The sequence below is a fragment of the Papio anubis genome, chromosome 4 (genome assembly GCF_008728515.1).
Source record: "Papio anubis isolate 15944 chromosome 4, Panubis1.0, whole genome shotgun sequence".
Lineage (NCBI taxonomy): Eukaryota > Metazoa > Chordata > Mammalia > Primates > Cercopithecidae > Papio > Papio anubis.
Genome location: NC_044979.1, coordinates 20,111,378 through 20,131,398, shown reverse-complemented (window position 1 = coordinate 20,131,398; position 20,021 = coordinate 20,111,378). Strand labels below are relative to the sequence as shown.

The 20,021-nt window shown below is 36.9% G+C and overlaps 1 protein-coding gene across 2 annotated transcripts in view; it reads left to right on the top strand.

Moving 5' to 3' along the window:
• Positions 1-20,021, top strand: part of TRIM24 (tripartite motif containing 24) — a 123,390-nt gene that overhangs the window by 67,039 nt on the left and 36,330 nt on the right. For both annotated transcript variants that reach the window (XM_003896656.3, XM_003896655.4), the window contains exons 6-8: positions 3,324-3,438; positions 6,605-6,751; positions 19,581-19,698. In XM_003896656.3, the coding sequence (XP_003896705.1) occupies positions 3,324-3,438; positions 6,605-6,751; positions 19,581-19,698 (380 nt within the window). The remainder of the gene's footprint in view (positions 1-3,323; positions 3,439-6,604; positions 6,752-19,580; positions 19,699-20,021) is intronic.

The window sequence follows — 20,021 nt, the reverse complement described above, 5'->3', positions numbered from 1 at the left end:
TTTGAGATGCCTGCCTATGCTGTGATTTTTTAAAACTGCAAACAGGTGGAAATTTTAAGACACTAGGATACAGGGATTGTTAAACTGTTCCACACACTTTTTACTTCTTGCCTGATAAAATGCTTACTTAAACAATTACTTATTATGCCTTTTGTCCTGGTAAGAAAATCATCAACTGTCCAAAGTCTTAGACATCAGTGACCAGGGAGAACCACTAACCTCCGTGGAGCAGGGGCAGCTGAAGGTGTTGTCTAACCCCTTTTTAAATCCCATGTAGGGCACATACTTACATTTAATTTATACACCTATGAAATCCCATGACCTCTTCTGTTGTTTTACACACAAAAGAAATGTCACTGCCTACATAAGTCAAGAAATGTTCATTAGAATGAGCCAGAGTAAAAGAGACCTCACAGAGAATTTAAATGTTTTCCCATGTATCAGTTGTGTCAGCCTTTAGGACAGTCATCAATCTGTTATTATCATTTTGGAACACAACTGGGGGTGAAGCATTTGGAAATTTTTTAAGGTAATGAATTCCCTGTATTACCCGATTTCCTTAAAAGAGATTTTTAAACATAATTTTACTATTTCTTGATACCCCAGCATCATTACTGTATCTATTTATTATTATGCATTATGTTGTATGTCTTTTAGTTTTTCTCGTTATCAGCTCTGATTTGTTTTTACCCCCCCCCCCTTTTTTTTTTCTGTTTTTTGAGACAGAGTCTCACTCTGTCACCCAAGCTGGAGCGCAGTGGTGCGATCTCAGTTCACTGCAACCTCTGCCTCCTGGGTTCAAGCAATCTTCCTGCCTCAGCCTCCCAGGTAGCTGGGATTACAGGTGCCCACCACTGTGCCCAGCTAATTTTTGTATCTTTAGTAGAGATGGGGTTTCACCATGTTGGCCAGCCTGGTCTCAAACTACTGACCTCAGGTGATCTGCCACCTCATTCTCCCAAAGTGCTGGGATTACAGGTGTGAGCCACCATACCCAGCCCTGTTTTTTACCTTTCTCTTTGACACAACTATAGTTAATGAATACTATTTCCTTTATTTACCATATTCTAATCAGAATAGTATATTTTGCCAAGTAGAATAATTGGTGGGTTTAAAATTTTTTTATTCTGAGTATTAAAAATTTGTAATGAATATTTATCGAATGAATGAAGAGAGATAATTATAGGCATTTCTACCATCTAGTGGCAAAAGGTAGCAATTGTAAAATAATTAATTTTAAATTAAAGATCTGCCCTTAATGAAATTTATCCCTTTGACTTTTTTCTTACTGTTTCACTGAGCATATGGTTTGAGTTATGGTCAAAGTTTACATTTTTTTAATGTATGGATGTCAATTTCTCCCACTATCATTTGTTGAAAAAACTGTTTCTCTGTGGGATTATTATTCTGTTCCATTGTGTTTTTCTCATTGCTAGTACTTCACTTTCATGATCTTGATCATCGTAGCTTTTTATAGTAAGTCTTAAGATAGTGTTCTTCAAATTTGTTCTTTTATTTTTGTAAAGTGATTTGTGCTTTATTTCTTCTACAAAATTATAACATTGTGTGTAACAATTTTGATTTCTGAATTGAGGCAAAAATTAAAGAATCTTTGTTAAGTGCAAATTGCTTATATATCTTTATAATGTATCTGATTATAAAAGGGTACATTTATTAGAGTAACTGATATTCATTTTTATGCATTTGCCCCCATGCCACTGTTTTTCCCTTATTCATCCTATTCTACCATCATGAATACTTAAATGAGTTTTTTGAGATTGGTTGCTTCTCAGGCTTATCTGGTTCCCTTGATCCTGTAGTAATGTTGATGCCAAATAATTATCTTGAAGAATTTCCAGCAGGAAATAAAGTTTCTGCCAGTTTGGTTTTAAGTTTTGGAGGGTAACTATGGGAGAAGCTTGCAGAAGAAATTAAGCTTTTAATTTAATCTCACAAAGTTTGGCGGATGCTCTGTTATTTTCTATAACATTCTGGTGTGGTACCGTATGTTTTTCTTTCTGTAAGAGTGTTGCGGGAATCAGGAGACTGGAGAGACCAGTAGGTAGAACAGGAGGATTTTATTGAGTGTACTCAGACCCAGCGGATTAACAGCCAAAGACTGGGCCTAGAACAAAGACTGGACTTGGCTTTTATACACAATTCTAAAAGAGGGTGGGCTACTTTGAAACAAGCTTACAGTGGCATGAAGCATAGTGGCACGAAAGCTCAGGTACAGAAGCAGAACAAAGGCAGTTAATCATACTTTGACAGGTTCATAACTCAGACTTACATATGATTCTTGCTATGCGGCTTAGATGGCTGTTACCTAGGGTTGCTCTAGTGCCTTGCACGGACTTATCTCATAACCTTCACTATGGTGTCTGGATGGCTACAATCCAGGCCCGCTCAGGCATGTCTCATGACCTTTGCTGAGCTGCTTAGATAAAACAATACTTAAAGTTACTAGTTATAGAAAACAGGAATCAATAAACTCATAAGTTTACTCATACCATAGGAGAAAGGAAAATAAAGAAAATTTGTTTTTTTCTTCTCCCCATGTTGAGGGAGTGCTGGGAGACTCTTCAGAGCACATTCCTTTGAGCCCTAGTTTCTTAGATAATATTATCAAGACTTTCCTGGGTCTGGGCTGTGCCTATTTCTGCCTCTGGGATAAGTCAGCCTAATACAGGAAAGCTTGTTTTTCAAACTTGCTTTTCTCTTTTTAATTTTATTTTTCTTTTTTTCTTTAATTTCCCACCTCAAGAGAGGTATGTAGTTGATAAAACATGGTTATTTGGCTGCTAATTTTGCAAAGAATGGGTTAAGTAGCAAACTAGTATTTTTGTCTTTTTCTACTTAGGTGTGTGAATACTGTAGCAGTTAAGATTACTAAGAAAAGAGTATCACATGTACACTTTTCTAGCTTTTGGTTGCAATTAATATAGTAGAACTTGTTCAGAATCATGGTTTATAAATCCTTTTTAGTCCACCCCCACCCCCCATCCTTTTAGGTAGAGCATTGATTTTCCTGGGTGTCATCATAATTTTTCCAAACTGTATTTTCTTAAAATGTACTCATTCTTTTCTAACTCTATATATTTTTAAGATTCAAGACTTAATTTTAAGATTAAGTGGTGATATCTTTCAGAAGAATTATATTTCTGCTGTCTCATCTTCAAGACAGTCAATTTAAAGTGAAGGACTTAGAAATAGCAGAGCTTCTAAGGGCTGAAAACATTTTGGTCTAATGTAGACATTAAAACATCAATTTTAAATATTATACAAAAAAACTGCCTTATGTTTTTCCCCCTTTTAATTTTCAGAATTATTGAAGTAAATCAAAATCAAAAGCAGGTGGAACAGGATATTAAAGTTGCTATATTTACATTGATGGTAGAAATAAATAAAAAAGGAAAAGCTCTACTGCATCAGTTAGAGGTAAGTGACTGCCCATGGGATAGTATATTGATTCAACATAGTATTTCCTAAAGTACTGTGAAGTAGAAATCATAGTGCTTTTAATATAATTGTTTCATTTATGATTCAATACTTTTTTTCCCCACTCCCAAGTTTTCCTTTGCTGGATTTTGTATTGTAGCTGACAATTTAAAACTTTATAATACACTGTGAATGTCTGACGACTGATTGTTTTCTTTATAGCACAAATTATAATGCCTTGCTTGTAGGAGGATCTCTGAATGTTAAACAGATGAGTTATTTTTGAGATTAACTGAAGTGACAACTTTGCATCATAAGGGGGTTTAGTGGAACAAAATTTTCTAGAAAGATACACTTCAGTTTAGTTCTCAAGTATATATATTCAACCCTGTGAGAAGGTAGGTGAAAGAGTACGGCTAGCCCTGCCCTCAACATTTTGTAATTCTAATTGCGAGAGCAGCACTTGGGAAGATATGCCCAAGGCACTTAGTTGTTTCTCACTGCAGATAAGAAAAACATTACTATCTTCCTCAGCTTTTTAAAACTCATGAAGGTCAAGATCCAAACTTTTGGTTTTCCTTCAAATAATAGAAAGTTGTAACACCTACATGATACATTAATCTATAATATTAATTGCATGATTTTTAGGTATTCCTTTAGTATGTTGACATAGAAAGCATATTGATACAGTAAAGAAGCAAATGAGAAAAAAATAAAAGAATCCTAATGTTTGAAGATTTGAGGAAAAAATAAGACTTCTAGAAATAATTTAGATAATCTTCTTTATGTCATAGTTTGCCAAATTATAAGGTTTCTGTCAGAAAGTTCTATCCCTTCTGGGAAAGCATGATCATTCCTGTGTATTACCAGCTGTACAGGAAACAAAGACTAAAATAATTCTCTGTTCTTTTGGAAATGTAGTTATTTAGTGAGGAAGTATTCTGGGCAGGAAGAATCAGACCCCATTTATAGTAACTATTTGTTCAAGGTCTGTGACTTAAAAAAAAAAAAAAAAAATTTAAGTAGAAATTTAAGTTTCTAAAACTGCTTAAAATCAAATATCACTTTGATTTGCTTTCCCAGATACTACTAGTGCATACATTACTATGTATGTGTTTTCAAACTTGACTGTGTACATCAGAATCACTTGAAGAGCTTTACAAAGAAAATGACCAGACTTGCAAATATGTAAGAATGAACCTGGTCAGTATATATCTACTGATGACCAGGTTCATTCTTAAAAAATAATTTTTTTTTGAGACACGGTCTCGCTCTGTTGCCCAGATGGAAGTGCAATAGCATGAATCACGGCTCACTACAGCCTCCACCTCCTGGGCTCAGGTGATCCTCTCATCACAGCCTCTCAAGTAATTAGGACTACAAGTGTATGCCACCATGCCTGGCTAATTTTTTTTTTTTTTTTTTGAGAGAGGGGGTTTTGACACGTTGGCTCAGGCTGGTCTCAAACTCCTGGGCTCAGGCAGTCTGCCTGCCTCAGCCTTCCAAAGTACTGACATTACAGGTATGAACTACCCCACCTCCCCCCGCCGGCTTGTTTTTTTGAGACAGTGTTTTACTTTGTTCTCCAAGCTTGAATGCAGTGGTGTTTTCACTGTAGCGTTGACCTCCCGAGCTCGAGCAATCTTCCCACCTCAGCCTCCTGAGTAGCTGTGCAACCACACCTGACTAATTTTTTATTTTTGTAGAGATGAAGTCTCACTCTAGTGAATTTTCTTATTTTACTTTTTAGAGACAAGGTCTCAGTTTGTCATCTAGGCTCGAGTGTAGTGGTATGGCCTTGGCTCACTGTAGCCTCAAACTCCTGGGAAACTGGGACTACAAGCAATCCTCCTGACTGAGCGTCCTGAGAAGCTGGGACTACAAGGCATGTGCTGCCACTCCTGGCTAATTTTTTTTTTTTTGTAAAGATGTGGTCTCGCTATGTTGCCCAGGCTGGTTGGAGTCCCTTTTAAAGGCAAATAAACATAACCCCTTTTATTTAGTAAGACTCATAAGAAATTGGCTGAAATAGATATTTAGGATAGAAGGCCAAAAAACCAGGGCTTCTGATTCTTAATTCTCAACCTCTTCAAAGTAAACAATTTCTATTCCTACTAGAATGTTTCCAAAGAAACACTTAATAAATTTTTACAGAGGTCAAAAATAGCCTACTAGGCAAATTACTGTCTCTCTGAACTTAAATTACATATGGCAGAGTCATTGGCCGTTACCAGTCCCTCAGACAGACAACTGCAATTTCCCCCTTAACTCAGTGTAGCTCAAGTGTATTTTCCAAATCTGGAACTGACTAGGGCCAGGATCTGGGTTCACTTTTTATTGAGAATGTAAGTCCATGTTGTAGTATAGCAATTTTAGTTTTAAACTTTTCTAATTTATCTGAGACAGTAGAAAGTCCTGTTCTCCTTTTTCCTTGCTAGATCTAGGATGAGGTTTTTGGATAGGAACCTTTAAAATACCTAAGTTCAGTGTGCTCTACTTTTGATTATCTGCCTTCTCTAAGGAAAGTACATACATACTTCCCTTAGAGAAATCTATATTATTTTATGTAGCTTTTCTTAAAGTGCATTGGCACAATCGTGCATCTGTTGGCTCCCATGTTAATTCTCAATAGACAGAAATAATGTGATGCCTTTTAAAAAAATTACCACATACAAAGGATAAGTGTCATCTACAACACAGCATGACTCTGTTTTGCACAAACTACTTGCAATTGCAACTGTGAAGTAGAATCCCTAAAAGGTGAAATCATATGATTGAGTAAATTACGTGATTGAGTTACTTTACAGGTTTGCTGGATAGTACATCTGTCTTATTTGTGAATGTTGAATTTCATAGGCTTTTACTGTATTATAGCTAATCTATCCTTTTTTATGTATTGTAAGATGCACGAACAGAGTTAACTCCCAGAATACGTAAGGCCCCTGATCCAGGGTCTTGAGGGCTGAGGGGCCACATTTGGGATGCAGTTTTTTGCTATAGTGAAAATGATCCTTTGTACTAATAGGGAAAACACTAAGAGTATTTTTAGTTTCAGTAAATTGAGTACTTAGAGATTGTAGTTATTCTAATTTGTTTACCTGGAAATGACCATTAAAGTCTATATTACGTGCTGATACTAATTTTGAAATTATTTTCTTGTTTTGAGAACCTTGCAAAGGACCATCGCATGAAACTTATGCAACAACAACAGGAAGTGGCTGGACTTTCTAAACAATTGGAGCATGTCATGCATTTTTCTAAATGGGCAGTTTCCAGTGGCAGCAGCACAGCATTACTTTATAGCAAACGACTGGTAAGATAAAGTATGCTATTTAATATACTGTATAAATGCACAGTAAAACAATGGAGCCATTGTAATGCTTAAAATTTATTCTGCTTGTGCGTTAATGCTTTTTACCTATTTCTAATATTTATCAAAATATTTTGGTTTAAATATTTTTACCTGGCATAATTTGGGTGTAATTTCAGTTTTAATTTGTCATGAATTCCTTCTTTGTTCTTTCCAAGTATTCACTGTCTTCATAGCAATTGAACTTGATACCAAAAATAAGGACGATAGTGAACATTTTCTGATTACCTATAGTGTGCCAGGTACTAATTCTAAGAATTTCCATGTAATATATAAACTTTTACATTATTTTTATGAGACATACCTATTCACCTCCATTGTACACATGATGAAACTAAGGCATGTGATTATGTAACATGTCTAACATCACACAATAAGAGGTATAGCCAGGGTTTATAATATGATCTCAGACATGACCTGAGCCTGTGTTATTGTTGGTGCTACACGGCAATCTGTGGTGTTGGATGTTTTTGCCACAGAAAAATAGCTCTGTGATTTGGTGAACTATTTGACACTGGTCTAGAACCTTGCTACTTAACATGTGACTACCACATCACTTGAGGATTCTGGTCAGGAGGTCTAGGGTGGGGCTTGTGAATTTCTAACAAGCTTGCAACTGACGCTGATGCTACTTGGTCTGTGGGCTGTGCTTTGAGTAACAAAGATATAGAAGACATTTAGCTACATTCTTTAAAATTCCTGCTTTACATTCATCTTATTAAAGATTCAACAGAGATTTATACTCCAAAGTATACTATAAACCGTAGGTTCAGTTCCAGACTATTGCAATAAAGCAAATATCATAATAAGCCTAGCCATACAGTTTTTTTTTTAAGTTTTCCAGTGCATATAACTGTGCAATAGTATTATGTTTTTTAAAAAACAAGGTATATACCTTAATTAAATAATCCTTTTTTTTTGGGAGACGGAGTCTCGCTCTGTCACCCAGGCTGGAGTGCGGTGGCGCCATCTCTGCTCACTGCAAGCTCTGCCTCCCGGGTTCACGCCACCATTCTCCTGCCTCAGCCTCCCGAGTAGCTGGGACTACAGACGCCTGCCACTACGACTGGCTAATTTTTTGTATTTTTAGTAGAGACGGGGTTTCACCGTGTTAGCCAGGATGGTCTCGATTTCCTGACCTCATGATCTGCCCGCCTCGGCCTCCCAAAGTGCTGGGATTACAGGCGTGAGCCACTGCACCCTAAAGAATACCTTATTGCTAAAAATGTTAATCATCTGAGCCTTCAAGAGTCAGTCTTTTTGCTGATAGAGATGTTGATGGCTACTGGGATTGTAGTTGCTGAAGGTTGGGATAACTGTGGCAGTATCTTAAAATAAGATGACAAGTTTACATTGACTCTTTTTTAATGAAAGATTTCTGCATAGCATGCAATGATAATTTGATAGCATTTTACCTACAATAGAACTTCTTTCAGAATTGGAGTCAGTCCTCTCAAAGCTTGTAGCTACAGTATCACCTAAGTTTATGGAATATCCTAAATTCTTTGTTGTCATCTCAACAATGATCACAGCATCTTCACCAGGAGTAATTTCTATCTCAAGAAACCACTTTTCTGTGCTCATCCATAAGAAGCAACTGTTCATCCATTCAAGTTGGATCATAGGATTGCAGCAATTCAGTCACATCTTCAGGCTCTACTTCTAATTCCAGTTCTTTTGCTGTTTCTATGACATCTGTAGTTCCTTCTTCACTGCAGTCTTGAATTCCTCCAGTTCATCCCTAAAGGTTGGAATCAACTTATTCCTAACTCCTGTTAATATTGGCATATTTATCTCCTCCCATGAACCACTAAGGTTCTTAATGGCATCTAGAATAATAAGTCCTTTCTAGAAGGTTTTTAATTTACTTTGCCCAGATCCATCAGAGGAATCACTGTGTATGGTGGCTATTATACTAGCCTTATGTAATGTATTTCTTTTCTTTTCTTTTGTTTTTTTGAGATGGAGTCTCACTCTGTCGCCTAGACTGGAGTGCAGTGGCGTGATCTCAGCTCACTGCAACCTCTAGCTCCCAGGTTCAAGCAATTCTCCTGCCTCAGCCTCCCAGTAGCTGGGACTCTAGGCATGCCACCATGCCCAGCTAATTTTTCTATTTTTTTTGTAAGAGACGGGGTTTGCCTATGTTTTCCAGACTGGTCTTGAACTCCTGACCTCAAGTGACCCGCCTGCCTCGGCCTCCCAAAGTGCTGGGATTACAGCATGAACCACTGCACCAGCCACATAATGTATTTCTTAATAATTATTTCTTAAATAATACTTGAGGCCATGCACCTATAATACCAACACTGAGAGGCTGAGGCAGGAGGCTTACTTGAGGCTTGGAGTTCAAGACCACCCTGCGCCGCAGGGTGAGACCCTATCGGAACCAAATGGAAAAAAAAAGACATGAGAATCAGAATTACTTCTTGATTCATGGGCTGCAGAATGGATGTTGTGTTAGCGGGCATAAAAACAACCTTAATCTCCTTATATAATGAGAGCTCTTAGGTGACCGGTTGTATTTGTCAATGAGCAGTAATATTTTAAAATCCTTTATTTTCTGAGCAGTGTGTCTCAAAAGTGGGCTTAAAATAATAACTAAAATATATTGCAAGTAGGTGTGCGGTCATCCTGCCTTTATTTTCACTTATAGAACACAAAAGCAGTATAGATTTAGCATAATTCTTAAGGGCTCTAGGTTATTTGGAGTGGTCAGTGACCATTGGCTTCAACTTCAAGTCACCAGCTGCATTAGTCCCTAACGAGTCAGTCTGTCCTTTGAGGATTTGAAGCCGTGCATTGTATGAAATTTCTAGATGGCATCATCTTCCAATAGAAGTCTGTGTCATCTACATTGAAATGTGTTATTTAGAGTAGCCACCTTCGTCAATGATCTTAGCTAGATCTTATTGATTAATTTGCTGAAGCTTCTACATTAGCACTTGGTGCTTCACCTTGTACTTTTATATTGTGGATACTGCAGAATGGATGGTTTCTTTCCATAAATCTCATGGACCAACCTTTGCCACCTTAAAACTTTCTTTTGCAGCTTCCTCACCTCTCACCTCTCAGCTACCTCACCTCTCACAGCCTTCATTGAATTAAAGAGAGTTTTAGGACCTTTCTCTGAGTTAGATCTTGGGTTAAGGGAATGTCATAGCTGGTTTGATCTTCTATCAAGACCACAAAACTTTCTTCCTGTCAGCAACAAGTCTGCTTGGCATTCTCATCATTCATGTGTTCACTGGAGTAACACTTTCAATTTCCTTCAAGAACTTTTCCTTTACATTCACAACTTGGCTAACTGGTGCAAGAGGCCTAGCTTTCAGCCTGTCTCAGCTTTGGACCTGCCTTCTTCAGTAAGCTTACTCATTTCTAACTTTCGATTAGTGAGAGTCATGCAACTCTTCCTTTCACTTGAACACTTAGAGACTATTGCAGGGTTATTAAATTGTTGCGTCTGAAACTAGGGAGGCCTGAGGAGAGGAAGAAAGAATGGCTAAATGGTGGTACAAACAGAATATACTATTTATGTTTGCTCTTACGTGGAAGTAGTTTGTGATGTCCCAAAACAGTCACAATATTAACATTAAAGACCACAGATCACTGTAACAGATTATTGTTAAGAATTACCAAAATGTGACAGAGACACATGAGCATGTGCTGTTGGAAAAATGCTGCTGATTTTCTCAATGTGGTGTCGCAAACCTTAAATTTGTAAAATTTACAGTACTTACGAAGTGCAGTAAAGCAAAGCTCAGTAAAGTGAGGTATACTTGTATTACTACCTCCAAATCAAGTTTTCTGTCACCTATTCCAAAAAATGGAAGTCCAGAAATTTTCTGTACAATTTTAAAATAAGGAAATGTGATTCTGGATAAACTTTATGAAATAACTTCGAATATTGAGTGACATCAGAGTTCTATAACTTTTCTTAATAATGAATTATATTTAATTGTTAGGATTTGTTTTCCTTTCATAATTATCAGTGCTATAGTTTCTATCCTGATTTTTATTTTTTCATTAGTTTTAATGGGAAACATCTATATACTATGTACCTTCCGTATTCTGTTACTTATATTTTTCTGAAAGTCAAATAGAAAAGGGATAGAGGGAATAGAGAATTATGTTTTTCAATTTAATCCATCATGAGTATGTATGTGTAAGATACATTATTCACGCAATCAGATAAGCATTCCTTCAATTTCCTTATCAATCTAAAAATGTGTTTTTCATTCTGTTCTGATTTTTGATTGTATTATGGAGAAAATAAAAACAGGAGATGGGATAAATTAATTTACACAATGATCTGTTGAAATAGGAATGAAAGAGATAGTCATCTGTATGATACATAGAGGAAAATAGGAACAGTGAATCATATAGTACTAGTATTACCATTATCTTGGTTAACTAAATTTTAAAACACTGTGGAACCCAAGTGAGCATTGATGCATTTCTAGTAGCAGCTATAGATAACAATTTGCCTATAATGCGTGCAGAGCTGAGGTTTGTGATTGTTTTTAAACATTTAGAAGATTTTCTAACTTCAGAAAATGTGAAAATCATTATATTGTGTAACTCTATTCTCCAGAGTTCTGCTTTGTAAATATAGCCATGTTTACTTAGGTTATCCTTTAAATGATGGATTTTATATGCTTAAAAAATGAAAATGAAATGCCTAGCAGCCCTGAAACCTCAAGCTTGGCTTGCTGTTTTTAAAAATTTATATTTTATTATATATTTAATGTATACAACGTGATATTCTGACATATATGCATATTGAAATTATTGTTTCAATCAAACAATTGAATATTCATTTGTTAAAATCTAATATTTATTAGATTAATATTCATTATCCTAGTTACCTTGTATCTGTGTGTATGATAAGAACACCTAAAATCTATAACAAATTTTTGATATACATTACAGTGTTATTAAGGAGGTTTTTTTGGTTTGTTCTTTTGGGTTTTTTTGGGTTTTTTTTTTTTTTTTTTTTTTTTTGAGACAAGGTCTCCCTCTATCACCCAGGATAGAGTGCAGTGACATGATGATAGCTCATTGCAGCCTCAAACTTGCAGGCTCAAGCGAGCCTTTTGCCTCAGTGCCCCAAGTAGCTGGGACTACAGGTGCATGCCACCATAGCCCAGATTTTTTTTTTTTTGAGAGACAAGGTCTTGCTCTGTCACCCCAGCTGGTCTTGAACTCCAAGTGTGAGCCACCACATCTGGCCGGCATTACAATGTTACTAACTGTAGTTCTTACTCTGTACATTAAATCTCAATGCTTATTCATTCTACCTACCTGGAAATTTGTACCCTTTGACTTCTCTACATTTCCTACCCACCTAGCCCCTAGTAATCACCATACCACTTTGTCTTCAACTTTCTAAAAATATTCCATGTATAAGTGAGATTATACAGTATTTTTCTTTCTGGATCTGGCTTATTTCACTTATCATAGTGTCCTCAAGGTTCATCCTTCTTATCACAAATAGCAGGATTTCTTTCCTTTTTAAAGGCTGAATAATATTCTATTATATATATCTACCACAATTTATTTATCCATGCATCATTGGATACAGGTTGTTTTTCTATCTTGGCCATTGTGAATAATGCTGCAGTGACATGGGAGTGCAGATATCTCTACAAGATCCTATTTCATTTCCTGTCATAATATACCCGACAGAGGGGCCGGGCGCGGTGGCTCAAGCCTGTAATCCCAGCACTTTGGGAGGCCGAGACGGGCGGATCACGAGGTCAGGAGATCGAGACCATCCTGGCTAACACGGTGAAACCCCGTCTCTACTAAAAAATACAAAAAATTAGCCGGGCGAGGTGGCAGGCGCCTGTAGTCCCAGCTACTCGGGAGGCTGAGGCAGGAGAATGGCGTAAACCCGGGAGGCAGAGCTTGCAGTGAGCTGAGATCCGGCCACTGCACTCCAGCCTGGGCGACAGAGCGAGACTCCGTCTCAAAAAAATATATATATATATATATATACCCGACAGAGGGATAGCTGGACCTATACTAGTTCTGTTTTTAATTATTTGAAGAACCTCCATACTGTTATCCATAGTGGTTGCAGCAATCTGCATTCCCACCTAAAGTGTACAAAGGGTTCCCTTTTTTCCACACCCTGGCCAACACTTGTCTTTCTTGTCTTTTTGATATTAGCTGGATCCTAACAGATATGAGGTGATAGCTCATTGTGGTTTTGATTTGAATTTTCCTATTGATTAGTGATGTGAAGCATTTTTTCATATGCCTGTTGGACATTTTTATGTCTTCTTTGGAAAAATGTAAATTCAAACTCTTTGTTCATTTTTTAATCACGTTATTTGGGTTTTTGCTATTGAGTTGTGTGAGTTTCTTATACAGGTTAAGCATCCCGACTGAAATCTGAAGTTCTCCAAAATTCAAAACTTTTTGAGCACCATCATGACACCACAAGTGGGAAATTACACACATAAGAATTGAACACAACTTGGATTCATGCACAAAATTATTAGAAATATTGTATACAGTTGCTTTCAGGCTATGTGTATTGAGTATATGAAATATAAATGAATTTCATATTTAGATTTGGACCCTATCCCCAAGATATCATCATTATCAATATACATAATACATAAAATCTGTGTGTGTGTGTGTGTGTGTGTGTGTATCTATATATTCACGTAAAAACTATAAAGAATCTTATTGTCTCACCTTCTCTTCCCGGCATGGAGGCATCAGCATGGTGACTGAGGTCACTGCATATTGGAGAGGGTTGGGGAACCACAACAGGCATGAAGCTGGCAGCCACGGATGTGAAGTGGTGAGGGAGGAATACAGAAGTGGTAAGAAGAATTAGCCAGTGTCATTTGGATTTTGGTTACATTGAGTAAATAAGTAAATGGATTGAATAAGTAAGTAAATATATTGAAGGTAATGGCAGCCAAGTTTCCAGAGAAGGTATTTAGAAAGAAGTTAGGCTAGGAAGGGCCCAAAGATGTGTTGGATTGGAATTAAGAGTACAAGTGTGAACTTAGAGTTTTATTTTTATTCTTGGACTGAGATCTAGAAATAGTTATAGATGTATATGTCCATCTGTATGCATATATATATATTCGATGTTGGTGTGCTGCATCCCAATAGCAGTGAGGCCACTTCCTTCCAGATCTTGGTTTCAAAATACCAAAGAAAGGGGAGGAAAGTAAAAGGTGTGCCCAGAACGTGTTGTTATACCAGAAAACTACTGAAATGCTCAGAGAATAATGGGGACATGTCAAAGGGAACAGGATTCAGTGTAAAAGGGCTCCCACTGAGAAAACCAAGAACAAATTTGAGGATCAAAATAAGTCACTATAATAAATTATAACACACTGAATTAAATAAGAATACATGAGTTCATAATAACATAAATCAGTAAACAGTAGATTATTTGGGGGAGAAGTTGATAACAAAACTAAAAGTGACGGTTATAAAACAATGGGTATACAGAAGCACATTTGGTCACTATCATAGAGGTAATTTGAGAGGAGTAATCAGTGGCTGCAAATATGCTGGGCAGAGGATTGATGGGGAACAGAGTATTAGTAAAATCTCAGAATACCTCTTCAACTTTAAGTTTAAGAAATTGAGTAGCAGAATTATGGATCAAGATTAATATCACCAGTGGTACGACAATTTGACATCCTATGTTTCCTGGCACATCATCATTTGTATGGTATTCTTGCCAAGAATACTGTAACTAAGTCTGATCAGGAGGAAATACCACCCAGGTTCAAGGTCATCCTACAGAATGTAAGGCATAAAATTTTTAAAAGACATCAGGGACATGAACGAAAGGGAAAGACTAAGCAACTAAATAATGAGGCAGCTAAGCAATTTTGTATCCTTGATAGCATCATGGAAAAGACTGCTGAAACTTGGCATTTGGATGAAGTGTTTAAACTGGATGGCTGTGTTGTAACAGTTGGTTTATGAATTTGGAATCTGGGATTTGGTTATGTTAGAAGATCTTTGTTTTAGGATATCCATACTGCAGTATTTAGGGAAGACAGGACCTCATGCCTGTAGCTTGCTCTCAAAAGTTTCGGAAAAAATTAGCATGTGTAGGAGCAGTTGGGTGGGCACTGGAGCAAATGTCATAACTTAACACTCAGGGAATTTGGGTGAAACAGATGTAGGGTTCTTTTACTTTTCTGGCAGTGTTTCTATGATTTCAAAATTATTTAAAAATAAATGATTAAATAGCTATTGTCAAAAAGATAAAGGTAACAGGTGTTGGAAAGGAAATGGAGAAAGGGGAACGATTGCATCCTGTTGATGAGAATGTAAATTAGTACAACCATAGAAAACAGTATGGAAGTTCCTTGAAAATTTACATATAGAAGTATCATGATCCAGCAGTCTCACTTTTGGGTATGTATATATTCAAAGGGAATGAAATCAACATCTTGAATAGATGTATGTAACTGGGTTCATTGCAACACTCACAATAACCAAAAAATGGAATCAGCCTAAGTGTTCAACAGATAAATGGATAAAGAAAATGTGGTACATATACCCAATGGAATACTATTTAGCTTTATAAAAGAAGGAAATCCTGTCATTTGCAACAACATAGATGAACCTTGAGGACATTATATTTACTTCATGATCTCACTTATATGTGGAAAAAAATTAAACTCAGAGAGAGTAGAATGGTGGTTACAAAGGGCTGGAAGGGATTCAGGGTATTGGAAGGGATGTTGGTCAAAGGCTGCAAAATTTCAATTAGATGGGAGGAATAAGTTCACCAGAGCTATTATATGACATGAGAACTAGAGTTAATACCACTGCGTTTATATTCTTGAAAATTGCTAAGAGAGTAGATTTTAAGTGTTCTCATTACAAAAAAATAAGTATATGAGGTAATAGATTAATTAACTCAATGTAACCATTCCACAATGTATATTTATTTCAAAACATGCTGTACACAGAAATATATTCAATTTTTATTGGTCAATTAAAATAATACTTTTAAAAAATAAGTTATTAAATTTTAGATAAAAGTTATTAAATTTCAGATAAAACATAGTTCTTAGAATATTCCTTATGGTTAGCATTATGAGCATGATTTATGGTGGGAATTATTAGAGGGTGCAAAAAGTTAAAGGGGGAAATTTGGGGGAATGGTATATTGTATTGACTGCTGCCTGGTAAATACTTTGCTAAATATTCTACATAGTCCCAAAATAAGTTATTTATTTATTTATGTTTTTGGAGACAGAGCCTCCCTCTGTCACCCAGGCTGGAGTGCCTCCCAGGTTCCAGTGATTCTCCTGCCTCAGCCTCCCAAGTAGCTGTGATTACAGGTGCATGCCACCACGCCTAATTTTTTGTGTGTTTTTAGTAGAGATGAGGTTTCACCATGTTGGCCAGGCTGGTCTCGAACTCCTGACCTCGTGATCTGCCCACCTCAGCCTCCCAAAGTGTTGGGATTACAGGTGTGAGCCACCGTGCCTGGTCTAGACATATGTTTTAAAAGTAGAGCCAATGGGATTTGCTGACAGGTTGAATATAGAGTGTAAGAAAAAGAAAGGAGCCGAGGACTTTAAGTTGTAGAGAAAAACAGTATTACCAATAATTGAGATGGAGAAGGGAGGGTTATAGGAAGAGTACACCTGAGGATAAAAAGTACAGTCATGTGTTGCTTGATGACAGGGATGCGTTCTGAGAAATGGTGATTTCGCCATCGTGTGACATCATAGGATGTACTTACACAAACCTAGATGGTTTACCCTGTTGCTGCTATCTGTACAGCATATCATTGTACTGAATACTGTAGGCAGTTGTACATAATAGTAAATGTTTTTATATCTAAACATAGAGAAAGTACAGTCAAAATACAATACAAAGGATTAAAAAATGATACACCATGGAGGTTGCAGTGAGCCGAGCTGAGATCATACCACTGCACTCCAGCCTGGGTGACGGAGTGAGAGTCAAAAAAAAAAAAAAAAGGTGCACCTGTATAGGTATAGGGCATTTACCATGAATGGAGCTTGCAGGACTGGAAATTTACAGTGCTCTGGGTGAGCACGTGAGTGATTGTGAAGGCGCAGGACATTACTGTACACTACTGGGGACTTTATAAGCACCATGCTTTTAGGCTACATTAAATTTATTTGAAAATATTTTTTCTTCAATAATAAATTTTAGCTTAAGGAAAGCTTACTGTAACTTTTTAACTTTATAAACTGTAATTTTTTAAATGTTTTGACTGTTTTGTAATAACAGTTAGCTTAAAACACAAACACATTGTACAAATTCTTCCTTATATCTTTAATTCATAAACTTATTTATTTGTTTATTTTAAAACTTTTTGTTAAAAACCAAGATGCAAACACACACATTAGCCTAGGCCTACCCAAGGTTCATATCATCAATATCACTGTCTTACACCTCCACATTTTATCTCCCTGGAAAGTCTTCAGGGGCATAAACATGCATTCAGTTCTCATCTCCTATTATAATAATGCTTTTTCTGAGACTATCTCTTGAAGGACTTGGCTGAGGCTGTCACTTTTTTTAGTAAGTAGTAGGAGTACACTCTAAAATAATGAAAAAAAAGTGTAATATAGTAAATACATAAACCAATAACATAGTAGTTTATTATTATCATTATACAACTGGCAGCACTGTAGGTTTGTTTACACCAGCATCACCATAAGCACTTGAGTAATACCTGGTGCTGTGATGTTACTACAGCTCCAACATCATTAGGCAATGGGAATTATTCAGCTTCATTATAATTTCATGGGACCACTGTTGTACATGAGGTTCATTGTTGACTGAAACATTGCTATATGGTGCATGACTACATAGGAATGTAGAGGAAGAGAGAAGTAAAAAAACTCAGCCCTGAGCATTCCAGCACATAGCGGTGTGGGAGAGAAGAAATCACCAACAATGGAGACTGAGATCGTGCACTGCCAAGAAGCAGAGGAATCCCTATCCTTACTGGGGAGTTCAAAAACAGTGGGATTATAGTGTGCTGGAAACCAAATGAAAAAAAGCATTTCCATGAAGGCAGACCGACCACCTGTGTGAAAAGCTGCTACAAGCGTGAACGTAATGGTTTCAGGAAAGAATGGATGGGAAAGAATAGGAGACAGTGAACCTAGATGAGTCTTTGGAAGAGTTTTGCTGTAAAAGAAATGGGGTAGTTGATGGTAGGAGAAAAGGAGTTAAAGAGTTTTGTTTTTAGCTGAAAAAAGTTAAAAGCGTATTTATATGTTGATGGGTGTGATCCAGTAAAATGGGAAAATTGGTGTTACAGAAGAGGGATGAAAATTACTGGGCAGGCAAGATGGGGTGTGCTCTACTGCACAAGTGGAAGGCTGGCTTTAACTAGAAACATGGACATTTCATCATCCGTTGCAACAGGAGGGGATATTGACTGAAAAGTGGTGGAAGTTTGTGGAAGATCTTTGATTGTTGCTGATTTTCAGTGAAATGCTAAGTACATTAGCTAAGATTAAGAATGGGGGAGGAAATACTGATGATTCAAAAAGAGAAAAGAAATTAGGAAATAGTTACTTAGGAAAGTAGGGAAGTGAATGGATTAGAGAAATGTCATATGATAGCCAGTCAGCCTTAATGGCCTACCTGAAGTAAATGGTCACGTGTTTGAAGTGAGATCAGTTCAATTATGTTCAGGCAGCATGTGGGATTTAACCAGGGTAAGTTGTTTTATCTAGGGGAAACACTGAGGAGAGTGAAGTGAACATATATAATTGAGTGAAAGGGGAGTTGACATATATATGTGTCATATATATGTGACATCTATGATGTTATATATGACTATGTGACACGTTATATGACATGTGACTGACATGTTACATGACATGTGACACATGCTGTATGACATACGTGTGTCATATGACGTGTGTGTTATATACGTGACATATATATGTAAGGAAATTATGATTATTGACCCTGGAATTGAGGCTGGATAATGAGGAATTGAGGGATAGAGGGCAAGGGTAAAGTGAGATGAAAGGATGGAAAAAGCAAAGTCTTATAGGACCTAGGGGGATTATTGGTATTTGAGCACTAGAGGAAGTGAATCATTTGGTTGGATATTGAAATCATCAAAAATTGCCACAGGACTAATGTTGGAGATGGTGATAGTGAACCAAGAACTAAAATCTTCAAGGACTGAGGGAGAATGAGTAGATGCTCATTGATGACTGCAGCGTGGAGGAAAGAGGATGGTGTGGTGTGATGATATGAGATTCAAAGCTGGTTGTATTCAGGGCAATGGCGAGAACAGAACTGTAATGAGGAACAAGGAGAATCACCTCACTCACAGGCCCAGTTCCTTTTCCTGAACACAGACAAATTTGTATTCCCTGTAACTCATTAGCCCTTAGTCTAAATTCTGAATCCTTCTAAGAGAGTAAGTAAAGTAAATGAAAGCATTAAGATACATTAATAATTTTTATTTTACAAATATTTGAGTTAGTGATTCTGCACAGTTTTATTAGTAATCCAAAAAACTAACTTTAACCTGTCACTTCAAAATTGGTTCAGTAGTACAGCTAACTGAATTATGCCTCAAAACTTTTTAACTTGTTTTGGAAAGAAAATTGTGTTGTATGTCCAACATACAACACAATTTTGTGACCTATATATGATTGTTTATTGTGTATTGATGTACATACCAGAGACTGTTTTTGTATATTTACTGGGCACTTAATAAATTATTTGCCTAATATTTAGTTGTCTCTCCTTTTTCTTCTAGATTACATACCGGTTACGGCACCTCCTTCGTGCAAGGTGTGATGCATCCCCAGTGACCAACAACACCATCCAGTTTCACTGTGATCCTAGTTTCTGGGCTCAAAATATTATCAACTTAGGTAGGCCATTACCATTACATACATTTCTCAAAGTGATATTTGTTTGTAGAACTCTCAATGATTATGACATGTTACTGAAAATATGTTCACTTAGGGTGGGCACGGTGGCTCACATCTGTAATCCTAGCACTTTGGGATCACTCAAGGATCATTTGAGCCAGGAGTTCAAGACCAGCCTAGGCAACATAGGGAGAGTCCATTTCCACATAAGATTTCTAAGTTAGCCAGGGGTTGTGGCACATGCTTATAGTCCCAGCTACTCGGAAGGCTGATGCTGGAGGATCGAAGAAAATATGTTCTCTCACTTTTAAAATGTTTTCATT